We start from the raw sequence: 15,576 nt of genomic DNA on the forward strand, positions 1-15,576 counted from the left end.
CTCTAGGGCTCAGCTGGGCCCTGCCAGTAAGCTTTGCACATAGGTAAATGTTTGTTGAATTGATTTGTCTGCACTCACCGCATTGGCCAGCCTCCTCAGCATTACTTTCCAGCCCCCACTCTCTGGCTGGCAGCTGCTCAGCAAGCCCTTTTAGAGTACATTAGCTGCTAGAAAAGCAATGCACAAACTGTGGCATGCAATACCCACAGGATAGCTGTATGAAATTAAGCAGCCTGAACCAATCACCAGAAGTCCCAGCTGTGGGCATGATGGAGCCCTGCTTTCTCCAGGGCAAAGAGCACTGAAGGGAGTGCTTGAGAGACAGATGGTGGCCATGGTAATAAGTGAGTCCCTGCAACAGGAAACTGCAGAGGTGCTAGAGCTAGCTATGGTGGAGTCAACTGCCAAGCAGCCTGAGATGCCCCTGAATCAGTAGCTAGGGGGAGGAAAGAATGTTCCTGCCTTGCAAAGCTCCCCAGCAAACATCTATGTTACTGGACTAGCTGCCCTGTATGGGAAGAACTCCCCTGAATGAGCTTGAGAGAGCAGGGGTTACCCTGGGGGGAAGGGAGCTGTAGCCCATGGCAGAGAACTCAGACTGGGGGAGAAATCCTGGGAGGAAAGAGGCTCTTAGGCTGCTTCCTCAGCAGGAAGAGCCCTCCAACAGCTTGGGCAAGGAGGAAAAGGTCTTGTTAACACAAGCTAGGCACAGGATCTGTCCCTGCACCCAGAGCAGACAGACGGTCCCAAAAAGCACTGATGCCACTGCCTGACTTTATTACTGCGCAGCCATACAAAAGCTAAATGCTTAAAAAAAAAAAAAAAGAGGTCCCGGACCAGCACTGAAGCCACCGTATTGTACAGGCTAGGGGGTGGCAAAGGTCTCTCACCCCATATAGTGTCCATTGTTCACAGCTAGGTATGTAAAAAAAAGTTACAAGCCCTCCTGGAGAATGGGAGTCTCTAATCAATGGTTTAACTGAAAAATAGATCCGACAGAAACATCGCTCCACAGAGACATCCTGTTGCCACTCTGAGTCAGCCCCAGTCACAGCAGCAAAGGGCCACTTCCCCATCAGCCCCAGTTATAGAAATAGATTTTCTGCCAAGCTGGCAGGTAATTCATCATTGGTCCTGAAATGAGAGAACAGAGAGACCAGGTGAGCCAGAGTGGGGAACAACAGTTTAAAGATGTACACTATGAGCATGGATTTCCCACATATGTCTCTGCTGATGCCCCTCAATCCCAGCCCACAGCCTCCTGTTATGCCGTTCCTAGCTTTTCCCCAAGCAAAATCACCGACTGTGCCCTGCTGGGTGGTGGCGCTGATGTACCCACTGGGAGCAGAGCAGGACAAGACTCATGACTGGTGACAGGCCTTGAAACTTGGACAACAGAGGCAACAGGTGAGGCACTGACACCTGTGCACTGGCGAAGAGTTTTCCCTCTGCCCCAGGACTGCAGCTCCCCACACTGGAAGAAACCTGTGGATAAGAGCACCAGCCAAACTATAGGGAAGGGGCAGTAACCCAACTCAGCAGCAAAGATCAGCTGCAAAGATAGTCTCCCTCAGTTCCTGGCTAAACTCATGTAGTGTTGCTATGCACTGTTACACTGCTTCCGTGGTCCACTCCAGAGAGGGCTGTGTTTCAGCAGGAGGTGGAAGAAGAGGGAAGACTCTGGTTTGTAGATTGTAAAGTGCTTTGCGATCCTTTTGGAAGAGGTGCTAGAGAAATGCAAGATTGTTTCCATTCTTTAATTCACAGTCCATCCAAAACCACCTTGGAGTAAGTGTCCCTGGTAGCAATTTGGAGAGGGTTACTGCTCACTCTGCGAATACAGACTAACACGGCTGCTACTCTGAAACCTGCTCACTCTGTGTTGTGCTTTGCACGGCTCAGTGCTTATGAGGTGGGTGAAGATGGGACGAAGGGGCATCAGCAGAGCTGTGTATGGGGAGCATAGCAGGATCAGCACAGCAGTGTGCATTGGAGGTCAGGACTGAGGTGCACTGGCAGAACTGTGCAGGGAACCCAGGACTGAAATCCAGCCAACTCTGACTGGGGGAGGTGTGGGGTTTTGAATGATTAAAAGCGTGGCGCTTAAGTCCCTACGATATTTAACCCCATACTGTTTGGATTTAAACCAGCACATGAGTGTTAATGGTAGGTATTCTGGTGGCAAATATCCCAGGGGCTTTTCCTCACTCCTTTGCCAGTCAGGCTCTAGCCTGTGACATACGCTCCAACCCCAACTCCAGCCCCTCTCAGTGGAAATGCAGCCTCTACAGCTGCCTACTTACGTGTGACTAACCCGACTCCGGGGACATAATCAGCCAGCAGGCGGAGCAGGAAGAGGATCCGGCCCCTGGGGGAACAGAAAGAGTGTGGATGAACGCAGTGCAATGACCTCATGTTCCAGTCTGCCGAACGCGCTAGAAGAGGCCTCCTCCTTTGGTAATGAGAACTGGATTTCTCTCAGCTCAGCTGCTTTGCTGCCGTTGAATATCCTGCACCCCCAAACTGCCAGCTCCCCACAACTTCCCAATGTTAGGATTTTAATGCAAACAACAGTGATGCAGGTGAAGCAGGTCAGAGTGAAAGACGTTTGAGATCTTCAATACAGCCTGAGCCCACTCTGGCTTCCTAGCTAGGTAAAGGCACCAAAGCACCTTAGTGAATGCCCAAAGTATACCTGTGTTAAAAGAAGAATTAGATAAGTTCATGGAGGACAGGTCCATCAATGGCTATTAGCCAGGTTGGGCAAGGACACAAATCCCTGCTCTGTGTGTCCCTATACCTCTGACTGACAGCAGAGGCTGGATGACCGGGGATGGATCACTCAAAATTACCTCTGTGCATTCCCTCTGAAGCACCTGGCATTGGCCACTGTTGGAAGACATGATACTGGGCTAGATGGACCTTTGGTCTGACCCAGTATGGCCACTGTTATATTCTTAGAGCACCTTGCTCATCAAATATTCTGTTGGGGGACTGGCTCCTTTATAGGGGGTACATTCAGAACAGCCAGCAGGCCCCCTTACTCTGAGTATCGGTCATAAAAAGGAGATCTCAGCAGGTAGTACAGCAGCAGGATGGTTCGGCGTCTCAGCTCCAAGCGCTCTCGCTTATTCAGGTCTTTCATATCACTCAGTAAACTTAGGCTGGAAAGAGAAGGGCAGGGAGTTAACTCAGAGATCCATGGCCAGAGCAGGGGAGTTTTAGTATCTAGTCCCTGCTGCTCTCAGCTTCATGTCAAGTGGAGCACTGAGCAGGCCTCCCTGCTCCTCTTGGCTAACCACTGAACTAGGGATAGCGCAGCATGAAGGTGCTGCAGGGGTGGATCCCGAGAATCTTGGTGTGTGACTTTTTGCTGTCACAAATAACTGCTCCCACCTGCAGCTCCACCCCCTGCCCCCCACTGCTGCTTCTACCTGAAGGGCTTACGCAGCACGGAACAGCAGGACACCAATGGGATCAAATGGGGACAATCAAGACAAACAGGACTGGGAGTTCAACCCCAAAACACCCAACGCTGAAGCCCTAGGTGGCGTCCCTCCAACTGACCTTGCGATATCCAGGATTCCCGAGAGGAGCCAGGGCTTCCATGATCTCTGGCCCCATATGCCTAAACTCAACACTGGGAACAGAAGAGTCAAGGAAAGGAGAGAACAAACATGGCTGGGAGGAGCTGGGTAGGCAAAATGACCCTCCAGGCAGCCCTACAAGATTAAACTCTAACAAGTTAGTGCTGTAAGGGCCCCATGGAAGAGACTGTTATGACCTGCTCTTCTAGTCCAAATGGCTGAGCACACCCAGGGACCCTGGCTAGAGTGCCTTCTGTGTCTGTTCATTCATGAACAGCTGCATGGAAGGCCGCGCACTGAGGCTGTAGTAATCTGGTGGGGTACAAGGCACACTACAGGCACTAACAAAAGCCAAGTCAGGATACAGTGGAACAGAGGCCGGGTGATGTAGACAGATTCTGCAATGGTTTCCTGAAGCCCCAGAGGGGTGGGAGCCTGGTTCATCTCCTCTGCTCTTTGGTTCTGTTTTCCCTCCTTCTGTTGGGGAGACCCCCAGTGTCTGGATTGCAAGGCTGGGACTGAAACAGAGTTGCAGACAAGATTTCTAATGCAAACTGTGCCTTTCTCAAGCATCCAGTGCACAAACCCTGGCCCTTCAGTGACGCCCAGGGGAAGGGTTGGAATGGGAGAACTCTGAGGACTACAGACACATGGCAGAGGCCGTGGCTCTGGCTTTCCCCAAGCATGGAGAAGAAGCTGGTTATAGCCAACACAGAGGGAGCTCCCCAGGAGCTGGGGCGGATAGTCAGAGAAGGCTTCCCTGATATCTGGTTACTTCAAAGCACGGGGAGCTGAACAGTCATGCTGAAGACTTATCCCATGACACACGCAAGCCTAGGCTGAAATAATCCTGATGCCAGGCTCAGCACAAGCACCGATCCTGTTGCTCTTGTGGGGGAAGCGGGGAGTGGGAGGGGGAGAGAAGAGAGAGATAGAGAGAGAGAGAAACAGGCCAGTGGTGGGAACAGCACCCGCCTGGGTAAGCCAGCGAGCTCCCACTGATTACACTCCAATACTCCAAAAGAATCTGTAGCCTGGCCACAGAGTCAAGGCAGACACAGCAAGTGTCGGGGTCTATGCCGGGGCACAAGCTGACCAGGGAGAGGTACTTACTGCTTTCAAGGGACCTCACAACGCGGCTGGAGCGCCTTCCAACATATGTCTGTTCCTTTCCTACTGAGCTGCCCTCCATGTCTGCCAGGAGAAAGGTACAACAGCAAGATCAAGGATGCAACTCTGGGTTAAACTTCCCTGCAGCTCTCTGTTAACACTGCTCTGAGGTGGCGCAGGAGCACCCTCTCCCAGGACAAAGTTCTCATTGCAGCCCCTTCTCCTCCCTCTAGAGTACTAACTTCAGGAGGCCAGCGAGCCCAAGTGGTTTATGTCTGATGGCTTTACGTTTCGCTGTTAAGTCTGGCTTTTCTGAAACTCCTAACACTGAGCAGAGCAAAGCAAAGTGCAGGAAGGTACATGGTTGCACATGCAGCCTTCTACTCCAATCCTGCCGCCCCTTCCCCCAGCTCTGCTAATGCACCTCTAGCCAGTCTTGCAGCCTTCTTTGCTATTCCAGGCTTAGGCCCATTATCCCATTAGGGCTGACAGTCTAAGGGAGCAGTACTGTTAAGTTAACCAAGGTGTGTGTGTAGCTGCGTGCTGTGGAGAAGGATGGGACTGGAGAGTAGCACAGTTCCAGCAGCTTGGCTTGTGGAATTCTTACAGCTTCCCTGCTGCCCAATGGCTAATGAGGACTTTCAAGCAGGGCTAACTGGATGACACTTCCACTCTACTGTGCCCCAAAGTCTCCAAACTACCCCAAATGTCTGGTAAGCAGCAAGAAGCTGAGGCAATCCTAGTGCAATGGACTCACCTTCTGTTTGGAGCTGCTGCTGCTCCCTGTCCAGTGGCATGATGGGAGGAGATGTCTGGATACCAGCTTTGTACCATAGCAAGAGCAGGAGGCGCAGGATGGCTCTATGGGGCACAGACAAGCCAGGAGGTGTAAGCATCAGGCACACACTACAGAAACCCAGCTTCATGGTGAGGCAGCAGCCGTAGGAGACAGGGAACACACAAGCTCTGCTTTGCATTGAGCGAATGGGGCCAACAGCCACCTTGCACATGGCAACAGGATCCAACACTGCTCATCATTGGCTGTCCCTTCTTCACCCTTACTCTGAACACTGCCTTACCACAGCCAGGAGTACCACCACAAAGGTGAGAATCTCCAGCGGCAGGAAATCTAATGTCCTGTGCAGCCCCAAACGTGTACAGCCTCATGGAACAGTCTTGCACCATCTTCTTCCATGAGCTCAGATCTGCTGGATGCTCTCTAGGTAACATCTCACTCATTAGCCTGTGGTAACAAGCCCTCTACCCAGTCCCTTTCTGTACAAACACACCCTCCTCCCTCCACCTGGAGCACTCACTTAGCCAGCTGGATGAGGATGATGATGGTCCATCGGCCCATCTCACTCCACACCTTGGCAGCCCCCATCTCCGCAAAGACTTCCACACACTCAAGCACACTCAGCCATGTCAGCAACTTCTGCTGGGGTAGCGACTGAAAACAAAGAGTGGGAGAAAGCGAAAGGCAGGAGATTCTGGCTGTGTGTCACTCAGGGTGCAAGTCCAGCCCAGTCTGAAAGCTCTACTTCCAGGGTGAACCGAGGAAGGGTTAGATGGGGGCTCCTGGGAGTAAATGGCAGATTTCCTTTCAGATGCTGTGTAGCCCACTGATGAAGAGGACTGGCTGAGATCCCACTCATTTCACATGTGACCTTCAGCAGTGAAAAGCCAGTTAGGCTCATCCAGTTCAACATTCTTGTTCACTAGACAGCTGAGATCCTGGCTACAGACTTGCATTCTTCAGCTGGCACGGAGCCTGACACATCCAAGCCCACAGAACAGGCAGGTTATCAGAATAGAGGCCTTTCTAATGGAACCTCTAACACAATGATCGCTGAAGGCTGGCTTGGGGTATGGAGAGATTCTTACAAGAAAGAAGCAGTCAGGGTTGGGCTTGGTTTTTTTTGTTTTGTTTTACTGTACACAGAATGGCATAAGGGGCCTGATTCTGTGTTCCACCAGTCAGGAGGTGCAGTCCAGGAGAGGGGAAGGGCAAAGGTGGCTTTATAACTCCTTTGTGAATCCCAGATTCTGAGCTTCTCAGTGACTGGTGTGGTCCAGAGCATAAGTTAGAGGCTGCTCTAATTTATTTCAGCCTTACATGGGCTGCCTACGGACTTCTGCACAGCCCAGAATTGCCAAAGTGCAGAGCGCTCTGCTCGCTCCTCCATGCCAGGGCTGGCAAGCTGGGACAGCACAGCACTAGTGCATGCCACATATTCAGAGGGCTGTTCTGGCCTCTTTATGCCACCAGAGTGGAATAGTGTAAAGGGGCTGCAGCAGGGACTGGAATCTGGCCCTGTAGGTTCTACAGAAATGCATGTGCCAATCCCGCCCCCCTGTGCACAAAAGCCTCACCACAGGCAGGGTCCGCTGTAGCTCCTTTCGGAGGATCCAGTCATTTAACAGCACCAGGAGGTTGGAGGCAGAGTACACTGGGAAAGAAGACAGTGATTCACATGGGAAGGAGATTAGCCACTGACTGAACCCTCTCCCCACCCAGTCATAGGATATGGCAGAAGCTGAGTGCTCAGGAGAAAAATCTTTCCACTGAGGCAAATGAATGGGTGGGACTCGGGTTGCCAACCCTCCAGGATTGTCCTGGAGTTTCCTGGAATTAAAGATTAATCTTTAATTTAAAGAAGTCATGTGATGAAACCTCCAGGAATTCATCCAACCAAAGCTGGCACCCCTAGATGGGACGGACAGACTCCTGATGGCTCAGAGAGGCAATGCAGCCAACAGCAAAGTTAAGTGAATGATGATTTTTAGCGAGGACTATGTTCCAGGAATTTGACCCCAGACAGAGTGGGAGATAGACTGAGCTTGCTGTGGGGCAGGGTCTCTGGACAACTCTAAGTTAGTAACATAGCCACTCTTTCTGGTTTCATTCAAACTGCAGCTGGTAGAGAGCTTCAGATCACCAGGTTCTACAACACAGATGAAAAGAGTACTCACCTGCTAGTAAGTTCAGGAAGGCAAAGTTAACAAATTTAACAAAACCAATGGCCAAATAGCAGCCACTAGCATCAGAGGGAACAGGGAGCCCCATGAAAGCCTAGACTAGCAGCTGGCAAAGAAACGAACATTGCCATCACACCCAAGGAAACGCCTTTCCTCACCTCACGCTGCCCCAACTGAAGCAACACTTGCAGGAGCATTAGGGAACAATAGCCACTGAATAATCCCAGCCATGCAACAGCAGCACTCCAATTTCAGACCTGCACCTCTTTCCCTGGTACAATGCTCAGCCTTCCCTCCCCAAAGTCTGCCGTTATCTACACAACATTTGCAGATGGCATAGTTCTGGTGCTGCATATCAATTCACCAGCATACGTACCAAGCTCAGAAAGTTCATGGGAATCAGAAAAGCGACCTGGGAAATAAAGGAGTGATGTTAGAGGAGGGTTTGTCATGCTGCTGAAAACCACCACAATCACTGCTTCAGAGAGAAACAATTACTTTAATCCATGCTGATAGGGAATTCTTAGCTAAAGGGTTTCAAGTATCCATCAAGGATGTCTCTCAGGGAGCCCAAAGATTAACATTCTCCTGCCCTCAAAATAAAATAAATAAATAAATAAATATCATCAGGTTATTCCCTCCCCTTCCCGTTGCTCTGCCTCTTTCTGGCCAAGTACTAGATGAGGTTTTATTATTTTTTCTTCAACCTTCCAATATCTGTGCAAGTCCTGCAGGCTGATGCTCCTTCATTTCTTGGCATCTGACAGGCCAAAGGTGATGTGCCAAAATATTTTAACCATGCGTTGAGGTTTTGTTTTTTGTTTTGTTTTTTTTTTACTTTGTTAAACGACCAAGCACAGTGTAGGCTACACCTGGAGCACGGAGCTTCATTATCTTCTCCACCACATGCCTGAGTTCAGAGCAGGCTGATCCTGCTGGCCCAGCAGCGTGTGAATCGCAGAGATACAAGTCCATCTTTATCTGAACCGTAGCAACTCGAGGCAATGCGGATGGACCTTATTTACAATGGTTATGATGTAGTGGGGCCCTGTCAAAGCAACTCGTGACAGATCAACAAAAAAAGACTCCACTGTGTAATGGGAGGGACTGGCTCACAGAGGTGGAGCAGACGTCTCTGTAGCACGTGTGGAGGAGACACTCCCAGAGCTCTCGTCGGACGGAGTCTGGACACCTGGGGTCCTTCCCGCCTCCCCGGGGAGCGGGGTCTGTGGGCGGGCCAGGATGCCTGGGCTCCTGCCCCAGCTACCCGCAGAGGCGGGCGTTAAGCGCCCGGACTCCTGGGTCCCCCCAGCTCGCTCGCCCCGGTACCTGGCAGCAGGTAGGAGAGGCCCCGCACGGTGCCCTCCAGCTGCGCAGTGGCGGCCGGGTGCTGCCTCACGTACTCCTGGTAGCGGTGACAGAGGCGCCGCAACCTCCCCAGGGGCCCGGCGGCGGCGGCCATGGCTCCCCGGGAGCACTTAGCTCCACCCCCGCCCGGCGCACACTTCCCGGTCGGAAACTCCGCGCCTGCGCGCTGAGCTACTCACACCCCGGACGCTCCCCTTCTGCGCCTGCGCACCGAGGGCAGCCAGGCACAATCCGCCAAGACCCGCTCGCCTCTTGAATCGAGCACAGAGCAGCCAGGAGGATGAATCGAGCGCCGAGCGGCGGGGTCCGCAGCCGGGACGGGGAGGTGATTTAAAGGGCTGCGCGGGAGCGAGCGCGGCGGCGGCAGCTGGGGAAGCTACCCCGACGGCGGGGGCGCGCTGGCCTCAGGTACGGGGCGGCGCCCGGAAAGAGAGAGAGAGAGAGAGAGAGAGAGACACACACACACACACACACACACACACACCTTGCAGGGCGGCCCCGCGGGGCAGAGAGTCCGGGTGCCCGAGGGGGGTTTCCTGCCCTCCCCCGCCAGGCCCGCTCCAGTGGGGTTCCCGCCTCGCTCCTTCGGCCCCGGGAGCGAGTGGGCAGAGCGGGGAAAGCAGGAGGCAGGTTTCCCTTGAACACACTGAATAGCCCATAAGAGAGATGCAGGTTCGGGCAGGGGCAGCGATGGCCGGACCAAACCTTGCCCCTTGAGGATGCTGGATTTAGTCTAGGCCGGGTGGGTACTGTCCCACCTTGTGGCTGTTCAGTGCCCATTGTGAGATGAGTGGGTAGGTCTCATTCATTTCCCCGTAGGAAGATGTCCACGTTGTTTTGATGCAGCTTTAACTGGCCTCTTTGTTGTCAGACTCAGTAGAGAAGCCAAGTATTAATAAGTCATGGAGTCTGGACTCCTCTTTTCACCCTTCCTTTTGCTTTTCCCAGAGGCGGGAGTGAGATTCTCTAGGGTAGGTGTGAGGTCTGATGGCATGATTTGTGAAGTGCTGTGTGCCTTATGAGAGCTAATCATAATACTGCAGAGCGGTAGGGCAGTGCTGGGGTGCTTGCTTTCCTACTGTCTATGCTACAAATATTTGGGGGCTCTTCATTTTTAGGGCCATTGGTTTGGCACCTTTTCAGCAGCCCTAAACTCTCACACATCCTGCGTGTATGAGAAGGACGAGTGTAAAGGCAAAAATAGTCCATTTGGGGGTGGAGAGTGAGTAAAAGCTTCTGAAATCATTTTAGAAAATACTTAATGAAGTTAAGAGGGATGGAATTGAAGAATATGAGTGGGATTAAAAATATGTGATGCGGCCACTACCCTTTAAGGCTTGTGGTAAAGCTAGGAAGAGGGGTGGGACCTGGAAGTGGGGAGGTGTTTCACATAAATGAATAAGTTTGAAACCTCCAGTACATCTCTGCAGGGAACCTTAATTTAGGGCAGTGAGCCCTGCTGATGTGCTAACCAGCTGTTAGCAAAGAGGCTTTGAATATCTCTAGAAGGAGGGGACACTAGCTGGAATTTCCTAGGAGTCTAGGGCATTTCTACCATCATATGTTGGATGTGACTGCTGCTTTTCATAACCAGTGAGGGGAAGGAAAGGAAGAGCCCCACTTACACTAACACAATCCACAGGTGCCTGGTATTTGGGGGAATCTGTCTCTGGTACCCACCTCTGAAATTAATGTGGGAAAGTTAATTCCATTCTCTACAGTGAAATATGGATGTGTCAACATCAGCTAAAATCTGACCCCGGAGGAGAGCTGTGAGATTTCACATCAAAGAACTAAAATCCCTGTGTTCGGACCAAATAAACTTTGGGGCCTCAAAGAATACTCCATGATATACAGTAGAACCTGAGAGTTACAAACACCTTGGCAGTGGAGTTTGTTCATAACTCTGAACAAAACATTATGGTTCTTCTTCCAAAAGTTTACAACTGAACATTGACTTAATACACCTTTGAAACTTTATTATGCAGAAGAAAAATGCTACTTTTAACCATCTTAATTTAAACAAAACAAGCGCAGAAACAGTTACCATACCTTGTCAAAGTTTTTTAAACTTTCCTTTTATTTTTTTAGTAGTTTACGTTGAACACAGTCCTGAACAGTATTTACCCTTTTTTGGTCTCTGCTGCCTGATTGCGTACTTCTGGTTCCAATGAGATGCAAGGTTGACCAGTCAGTTTGTAACTCTTGTGCTAATAATTTTGAGGTTCTACCATACCTTTATAAATTCTGTGGGGTCTCCATGCCCTGCCCCACCATCTGCTCCCCACAAGGTCCTTGGGCAGGCCCTGGTGTGTTGTGAGGGGAACCTGGTATACACTGGGGACTCACCTGCAGACTTGGTGCGATTTTTTCCTTTCCTCCACTTGTTTTTGAACTGGCAGATGCTGTGTGACTAAATGGTAAGAAAGCATGTGCAGGTCACACACAGATAGGAGATTGGAAGCTAGGACTTCTCAGTGCGTTACAGTTGGCTTATCTGCCAAGGAATATGCGATGTGTTACAGTTCCTGCTCCCTTTAAGAGTACAGTGTAGAAGGATCTCACAAGGATCAGAAGCCCTACTGCTGGGGCATATTTAAAATTAGTTTGGGACAAAGCCCTGGAGAATAGACAGCAGCGGACAGCCTTGCCCCAGTTTGGAGTAGATGGGATCTAATAGTTATTTTCCATCTCGTAATCATATGATTTGGGCCCAGTTTCTCATTATGTGCAGCAGCACCTCTGGGTTCTCCTGTACAGAACATTTGGAAATGTGGTATTGAGCACAAGGAACAGCTAGCGTCAGAAGAGAAGGGCATGAAAAAGAATTCAGCTTACGTTTGAGAGGTGCTGAGCACGACTTCATGTCAGGAACGTGCTGACCCTGGCTCTGGGGACATGCAGCAACAGCATTCAAACCAGCATGATCTCCACTGCAGACTATCTGAGCTGCTGTAACATAATTTTTCAATGAAATACCCAGGCCCTGCCAGACAGCAGCTTGAGATCTTGTCTTCAATCAGATAGTTGGAATCCTCTGGCCTCTCCAGGGCATATGACCAGACAGTGCTAGTCTGTCACTAGGCAGGGGACATTCTGACAGAGGATTTACCCAGGGTGCAAACCTCCCTGATGTCTGTATCTCCCCCTCCCCCCCACGCTCTCCTTTTTGGCTAAGTCACTTCTGTTCTCCATCCCAGCCTGTCCAGAAAAGTGACAGCATGTCAGCCAATCTGGCCCCCTAGTGCTTTCATAATTAAGATGGAAAAGGGTAAAAACTCTATGGACATTGCTACTCAAAGCAAGCGAAATTACCCTGCCTGGGAGGTTAAGCTCTCAAGCTTCCTAAGTTTGAGACTTACTGGGGTGTAAGCATTCCTGGTTCCTGCCTTTGCTAGGCTCAGATAAAGTCACTCAGAGACCCTCAGGTTCTGAAACCACTGGTGCTTTTATTTACAAGTTTGTGCACCCACCACCTTCTCACTGTGCAATATACACAGCTCTGGGTTTCTTGTGTCTGAACCCAGGAGGGAAAGGCTTTCTGCCTGCCTGCTGCTGCTTCTTCCCAGATGCTTATATAGCCCTGGGCTAATTGGGCTGGCAGCTCTCTCTCATTCCCCAATTAGGGCAAGTTCTTTCCAGCCAGCTCCACTTTATTCACTTAAATGGGGCTGGTGTGGCAGGGAGCCGGTTCTGCAATCTTCCTGCTCAGCACACTGTCACATGGGGTATGTGGGAAATGGCCCATGGTTGGGGTAAGGGTGAGGAGTTCCATTGTGCAAATCAGAGTTCAGGCTTCTCAGCAATTTACTGTCAAAGCTCATATTGGGAATGGACATGGTAGGGTCAGGTGGTTAGTGGGCAGTAAGGAGGAGAGGGCAGACTCAGCACTAGTCTTGGTACGACAATAAAACCAAAAGTAAGCTGATTGTGCAAGTCCTATCCTCTGAGTTCCTCCAACTTGCTCTGCTGCCAGTAACTTGCACTCTAGCTGGCTAAAGTCTGTCAGGTTAGACTGTACTTGGGGAGACTGACTCCTGTAGAGTTGGGCACAGAACCTTATCATTACCTCAGCAATGCTGCTCCTAGACCAGAAGCGCCTGAAATGACATTAAGTATCAGGGGGTAGCTATGCTAGTCTGGATCTGTAAAAGTGGCAAAGAGTCCTGTGGCACCTTATAGACTCACAGACATATTGGAGCATAAGCTTTCGTGGGTGAATACGAAAGAAGTGGGTATTCGCCCACGAAAGCTTATGCTCCAATACATCTGTTAGTCTAAAAGGTGCCACAGGATTTTTGAAATGACATTGTGGCAGAACTTCCAGGAGCCTGAAAGTTATACCCCTTTGGCATATGCAATTCTACAGCACCCACCAGGGGGTTAGACAGCTATAGAAAGTGGTGTTTAGGTAGTGAAACATGGGTGTGCATTTAAATGTTAATGGAAATGCATCGGGGGAACCCAGACTTTGCGGGTTTATCTATGCTGGGAGGAATTGCCTCCTTAATGCTTGTAACACGTGGAGAAGTGGCTAATGCATTGTACCAATTTATATCTAGGGTGCAGGCACTCCCCTGTAGTATATTAGCAGAGTTGTGATGATATTTCTGTGAGGCCTGAGGGTACGCTCTCTTCCATTGCTACACCGGGTGTTTGGCTGTTCAGTTAGTAGTGAGATGATCTCCCAGTAGTGTGGGACTATGCCTCTCCACACTAGTTTTCTGACTCTCCGATTGGGGCGGCTGAAGAAAGGGGCTCTGAGTCCTTGTGTGGATCTCCTTCCTGGCTTAGCTATGCCACTTGCTGTGTCACTAACATTCTTTATTTATTCCACCACTTTGTGAGTTCACCGCACACCCCCTGGAATAAATTACCAGCCCCAGATACTCTGTGGACAGACGGACATACAGAGCGTACTTTAGTCCATGACACATGAGCCCTGCCTAAAATGGGAGGCCTGATTCACTGTGGCATCTCATGGCGAGCAAGGCCTGATAGGTAACTTTCTAACCCAGATCTAAGTGAAGAAGCCAGTCTGAGCTAGACCCAGGAATCTGTGCTCACAAGTGCTTTGGACAGCAATGTTGGTGACATAAACAAGCCTATCAGAACCTGCATGGTCCTTCTGGGTTTGGAAAGCATTCCTTTGGCAGTCTTTTGCAGTTCATAGGGGGCAGTTCAGTGCTGGGTAACATACAATAATCCAGTTTGAAATGCTGCTACCTGCCCCATCTTTACTCTTAGTGGGAGCTAGATGACAAAAGCACTGGACCCATTGCATGGCGCGCACACCCCGAGTGACTTCAGAAATGGGAGGGAAGCCCAAGGGTTTGGCTGAAACATGCTGAGGATGCTGTGGGGTTGGAATATTCCACAAACTGAATTGTTGACTGCTGACCCAAACACTACACCTTTTTCTGTTAGCATGCATTAGAACTGGAGCTGGGCAGACTCTTACAAGCCTCTCTCCCCATCTCGTAGCATGGAACTTGCAATCATTCAAGGTGTATGAACCAACAGCCTCCTGGAGAGGGCTGGTGGCAAGGTCTGGCTTTAATGAACTTTGGAATGCTGTAAGACTGGCCTCTTCTTCCAGGTTTATTCACCATGATGAGGAGATGGAGTTTAATGGAAGGGAGCCATCTTGGGGCTTGGGCGCATGATGGGGCTATTTAAGGCTTGGTTTGTTTTGTTAAAGGGGATCTCTAAAATCTGCTAGTGAGAAACTAGGTTTGTGCCTTTGTTAGTTTATGGTGGATGAAGGGGGCCTGAGAGCCTCCTCACCATTCCCTCCAAAAAACTATTTGCACTTTCCCTTAGAAACAATAACAATGTCAAGTGTGGTCTTCCCTTTCTTTACTGACAGGTTTCAGAGTAGCAGCCGTGTTAGTCTGTATTCACAAAAAGAAAAGGAGTACTTGTGGCACCTTAGAGACTAACAAATTTATTAGAGCATAAGCTTTCGTGAGCTACAGCTCACTTATATGTAAGGCATCCGATGAAGTGAGCTGTAGCTCACGAAAGCTTATGCTCTAATAAATGTGTTAGTCTCTAAGGTGCCACAAGTACTCCTTTCCTTTCTTTACTGGAAGTCTCCCTGAGGGGCTGAGTGAGGTGAAATAGGAGCTTTTTCCAGCTCTCGACTGAAAAGGATGGAGGGAGATGTTTGACTCTTCACTAGTGAAAGCTTTCTTTTCCAACTGTTTGGGTTGATAAAACCATGCCCAAAACAATCTTTAAAAGTTCCACAGCCTGGTTCCTTTGTCTGGTTTCTTTTGCATGGTACTGTTCTCCAGTTGGTCATAGTCTTTTTAGGAGAAGTAGGGAAGATGAGACCTGAATTTACAATGTAAAAATATGTAATCTGTCCAGGTTAAATATTTACATAAATTCTTTACTTGGTAAAGAGCCCCCAAAGGGTATGAAAGGGATGCTTTTTCTGTGTAGGTCTCTGTAATGAGCCTAGAGTTTGCTCAGGGAAGGTGGTCAAGCCTTGCATCTCCTGAAAATTTCAACTAAGGGAATATCT

The 15,576-nt window shown here is 50.0% G+C and overlaps 2 protein-coding genes across 13 annotated transcripts in view; one reads left to right on the plus strand and one right to left on the minus strand.

The window, feature by feature from the left end:
- Window positions 1-760: 760 nt before the first annotated feature.
- On the minus strand, window positions 761-9,259 carry PEX16 (peroxisomal biogenesis factor 16). 5 transcript variants are annotated; one of them, XM_043515621.1, is made up of 11 exons: window positions 9,006-9,259; window positions 8,053-8,088; window positions 7,071-7,147; window positions 6,014-6,147; window positions 5,455-5,558; window positions 4,701-4,781; window positions 3,953-4,105; window positions 3,568-3,640; window positions 3,045-3,164; window positions 2,304-2,368; window positions 761-1,727 (listed from the first exon to the last, which is right to left on the minus strand). In XM_043515621.1, exons 1-11 carry the CDS (start codon window positions 9,136-9,138, stop codon window positions 1,651-1,653), a joined length of 1,053 nt encoding a protein of 350 aa, XP_043371556.1. In that variant the 5' UTR covers window positions 9,139-9,259; the 3' UTR covers window positions 761-1,650. The 5 variants fall into 5 exon arrangements, with proteins under 5 accessions (XP_043371556.1, XP_038261009.1, XP_038261008.1 ...); XM_038405081.1 differs by having other exon boundaries at window positions 761-1,134; window positions 8,384-9,205; XM_038405080.2 differs by having other exon boundaries at window positions 761-1,134; window positions 9,006-9,138.
- A 56-nt stretch (window positions 9,260-9,315) lies between these two features.
- The window catches only part of LARGE2 (LARGE xylosyl- and glucuronyltransferase 2), a 73,399-nt gene continuing 67,138 nt past the window's right edge, over window positions 9,316-15,576 (plus strand). For all 8 annotated transcript variants that reach the window (XM_038405065.2, XM_043515603.1, XM_043515602.1 and 5 more), the window contains exon 1: window positions 9,316-9,452. The gene's annotated coding sequence lies outside the window, so the exon portion shown is untranslated. The remainder of the gene's footprint in view (window positions 9,453-15,576) is intronic.

The sequence above is a fragment of the Dermochelys coriacea genome, chromosome 6, assembly GCF_009764565.3.
Source record: "Dermochelys coriacea isolate rDerCor1 chromosome 6, rDerCor1.pri.v4, whole genome shotgun sequence".
NCBI lineage: Eukaryota > Metazoa > Chordata > Testudines > Dermochelyidae > Dermochelys > Dermochelys coriacea.

Excerpts from the sequence above, each read along its gene's own strand:
- PEX16 (XM_043515621.1), bottom strand. The coding sequence starts at position 9,138 with ATGGCCGCCGCCGCCGGGCCCCTGGGGAGGTTGCGGCGCCTCTGTCAC. Across the intron at positions 4,782-5,454 it reads GCAGCAGCTCCAAACAGAAG|ACATGGAGGGCAGCTCAGTA; the intron begins GTGAGTCCATTG and ends TTCTCCTGGCAG. Across the intron at positions 4,106-4,700 it reads TGTGAGGTCCCTTGAAAGCA|TCCCAGCCTTGCAATCCAGA; the intron begins GTAAGTACCTCT and ends ACTCTGTTTCAG.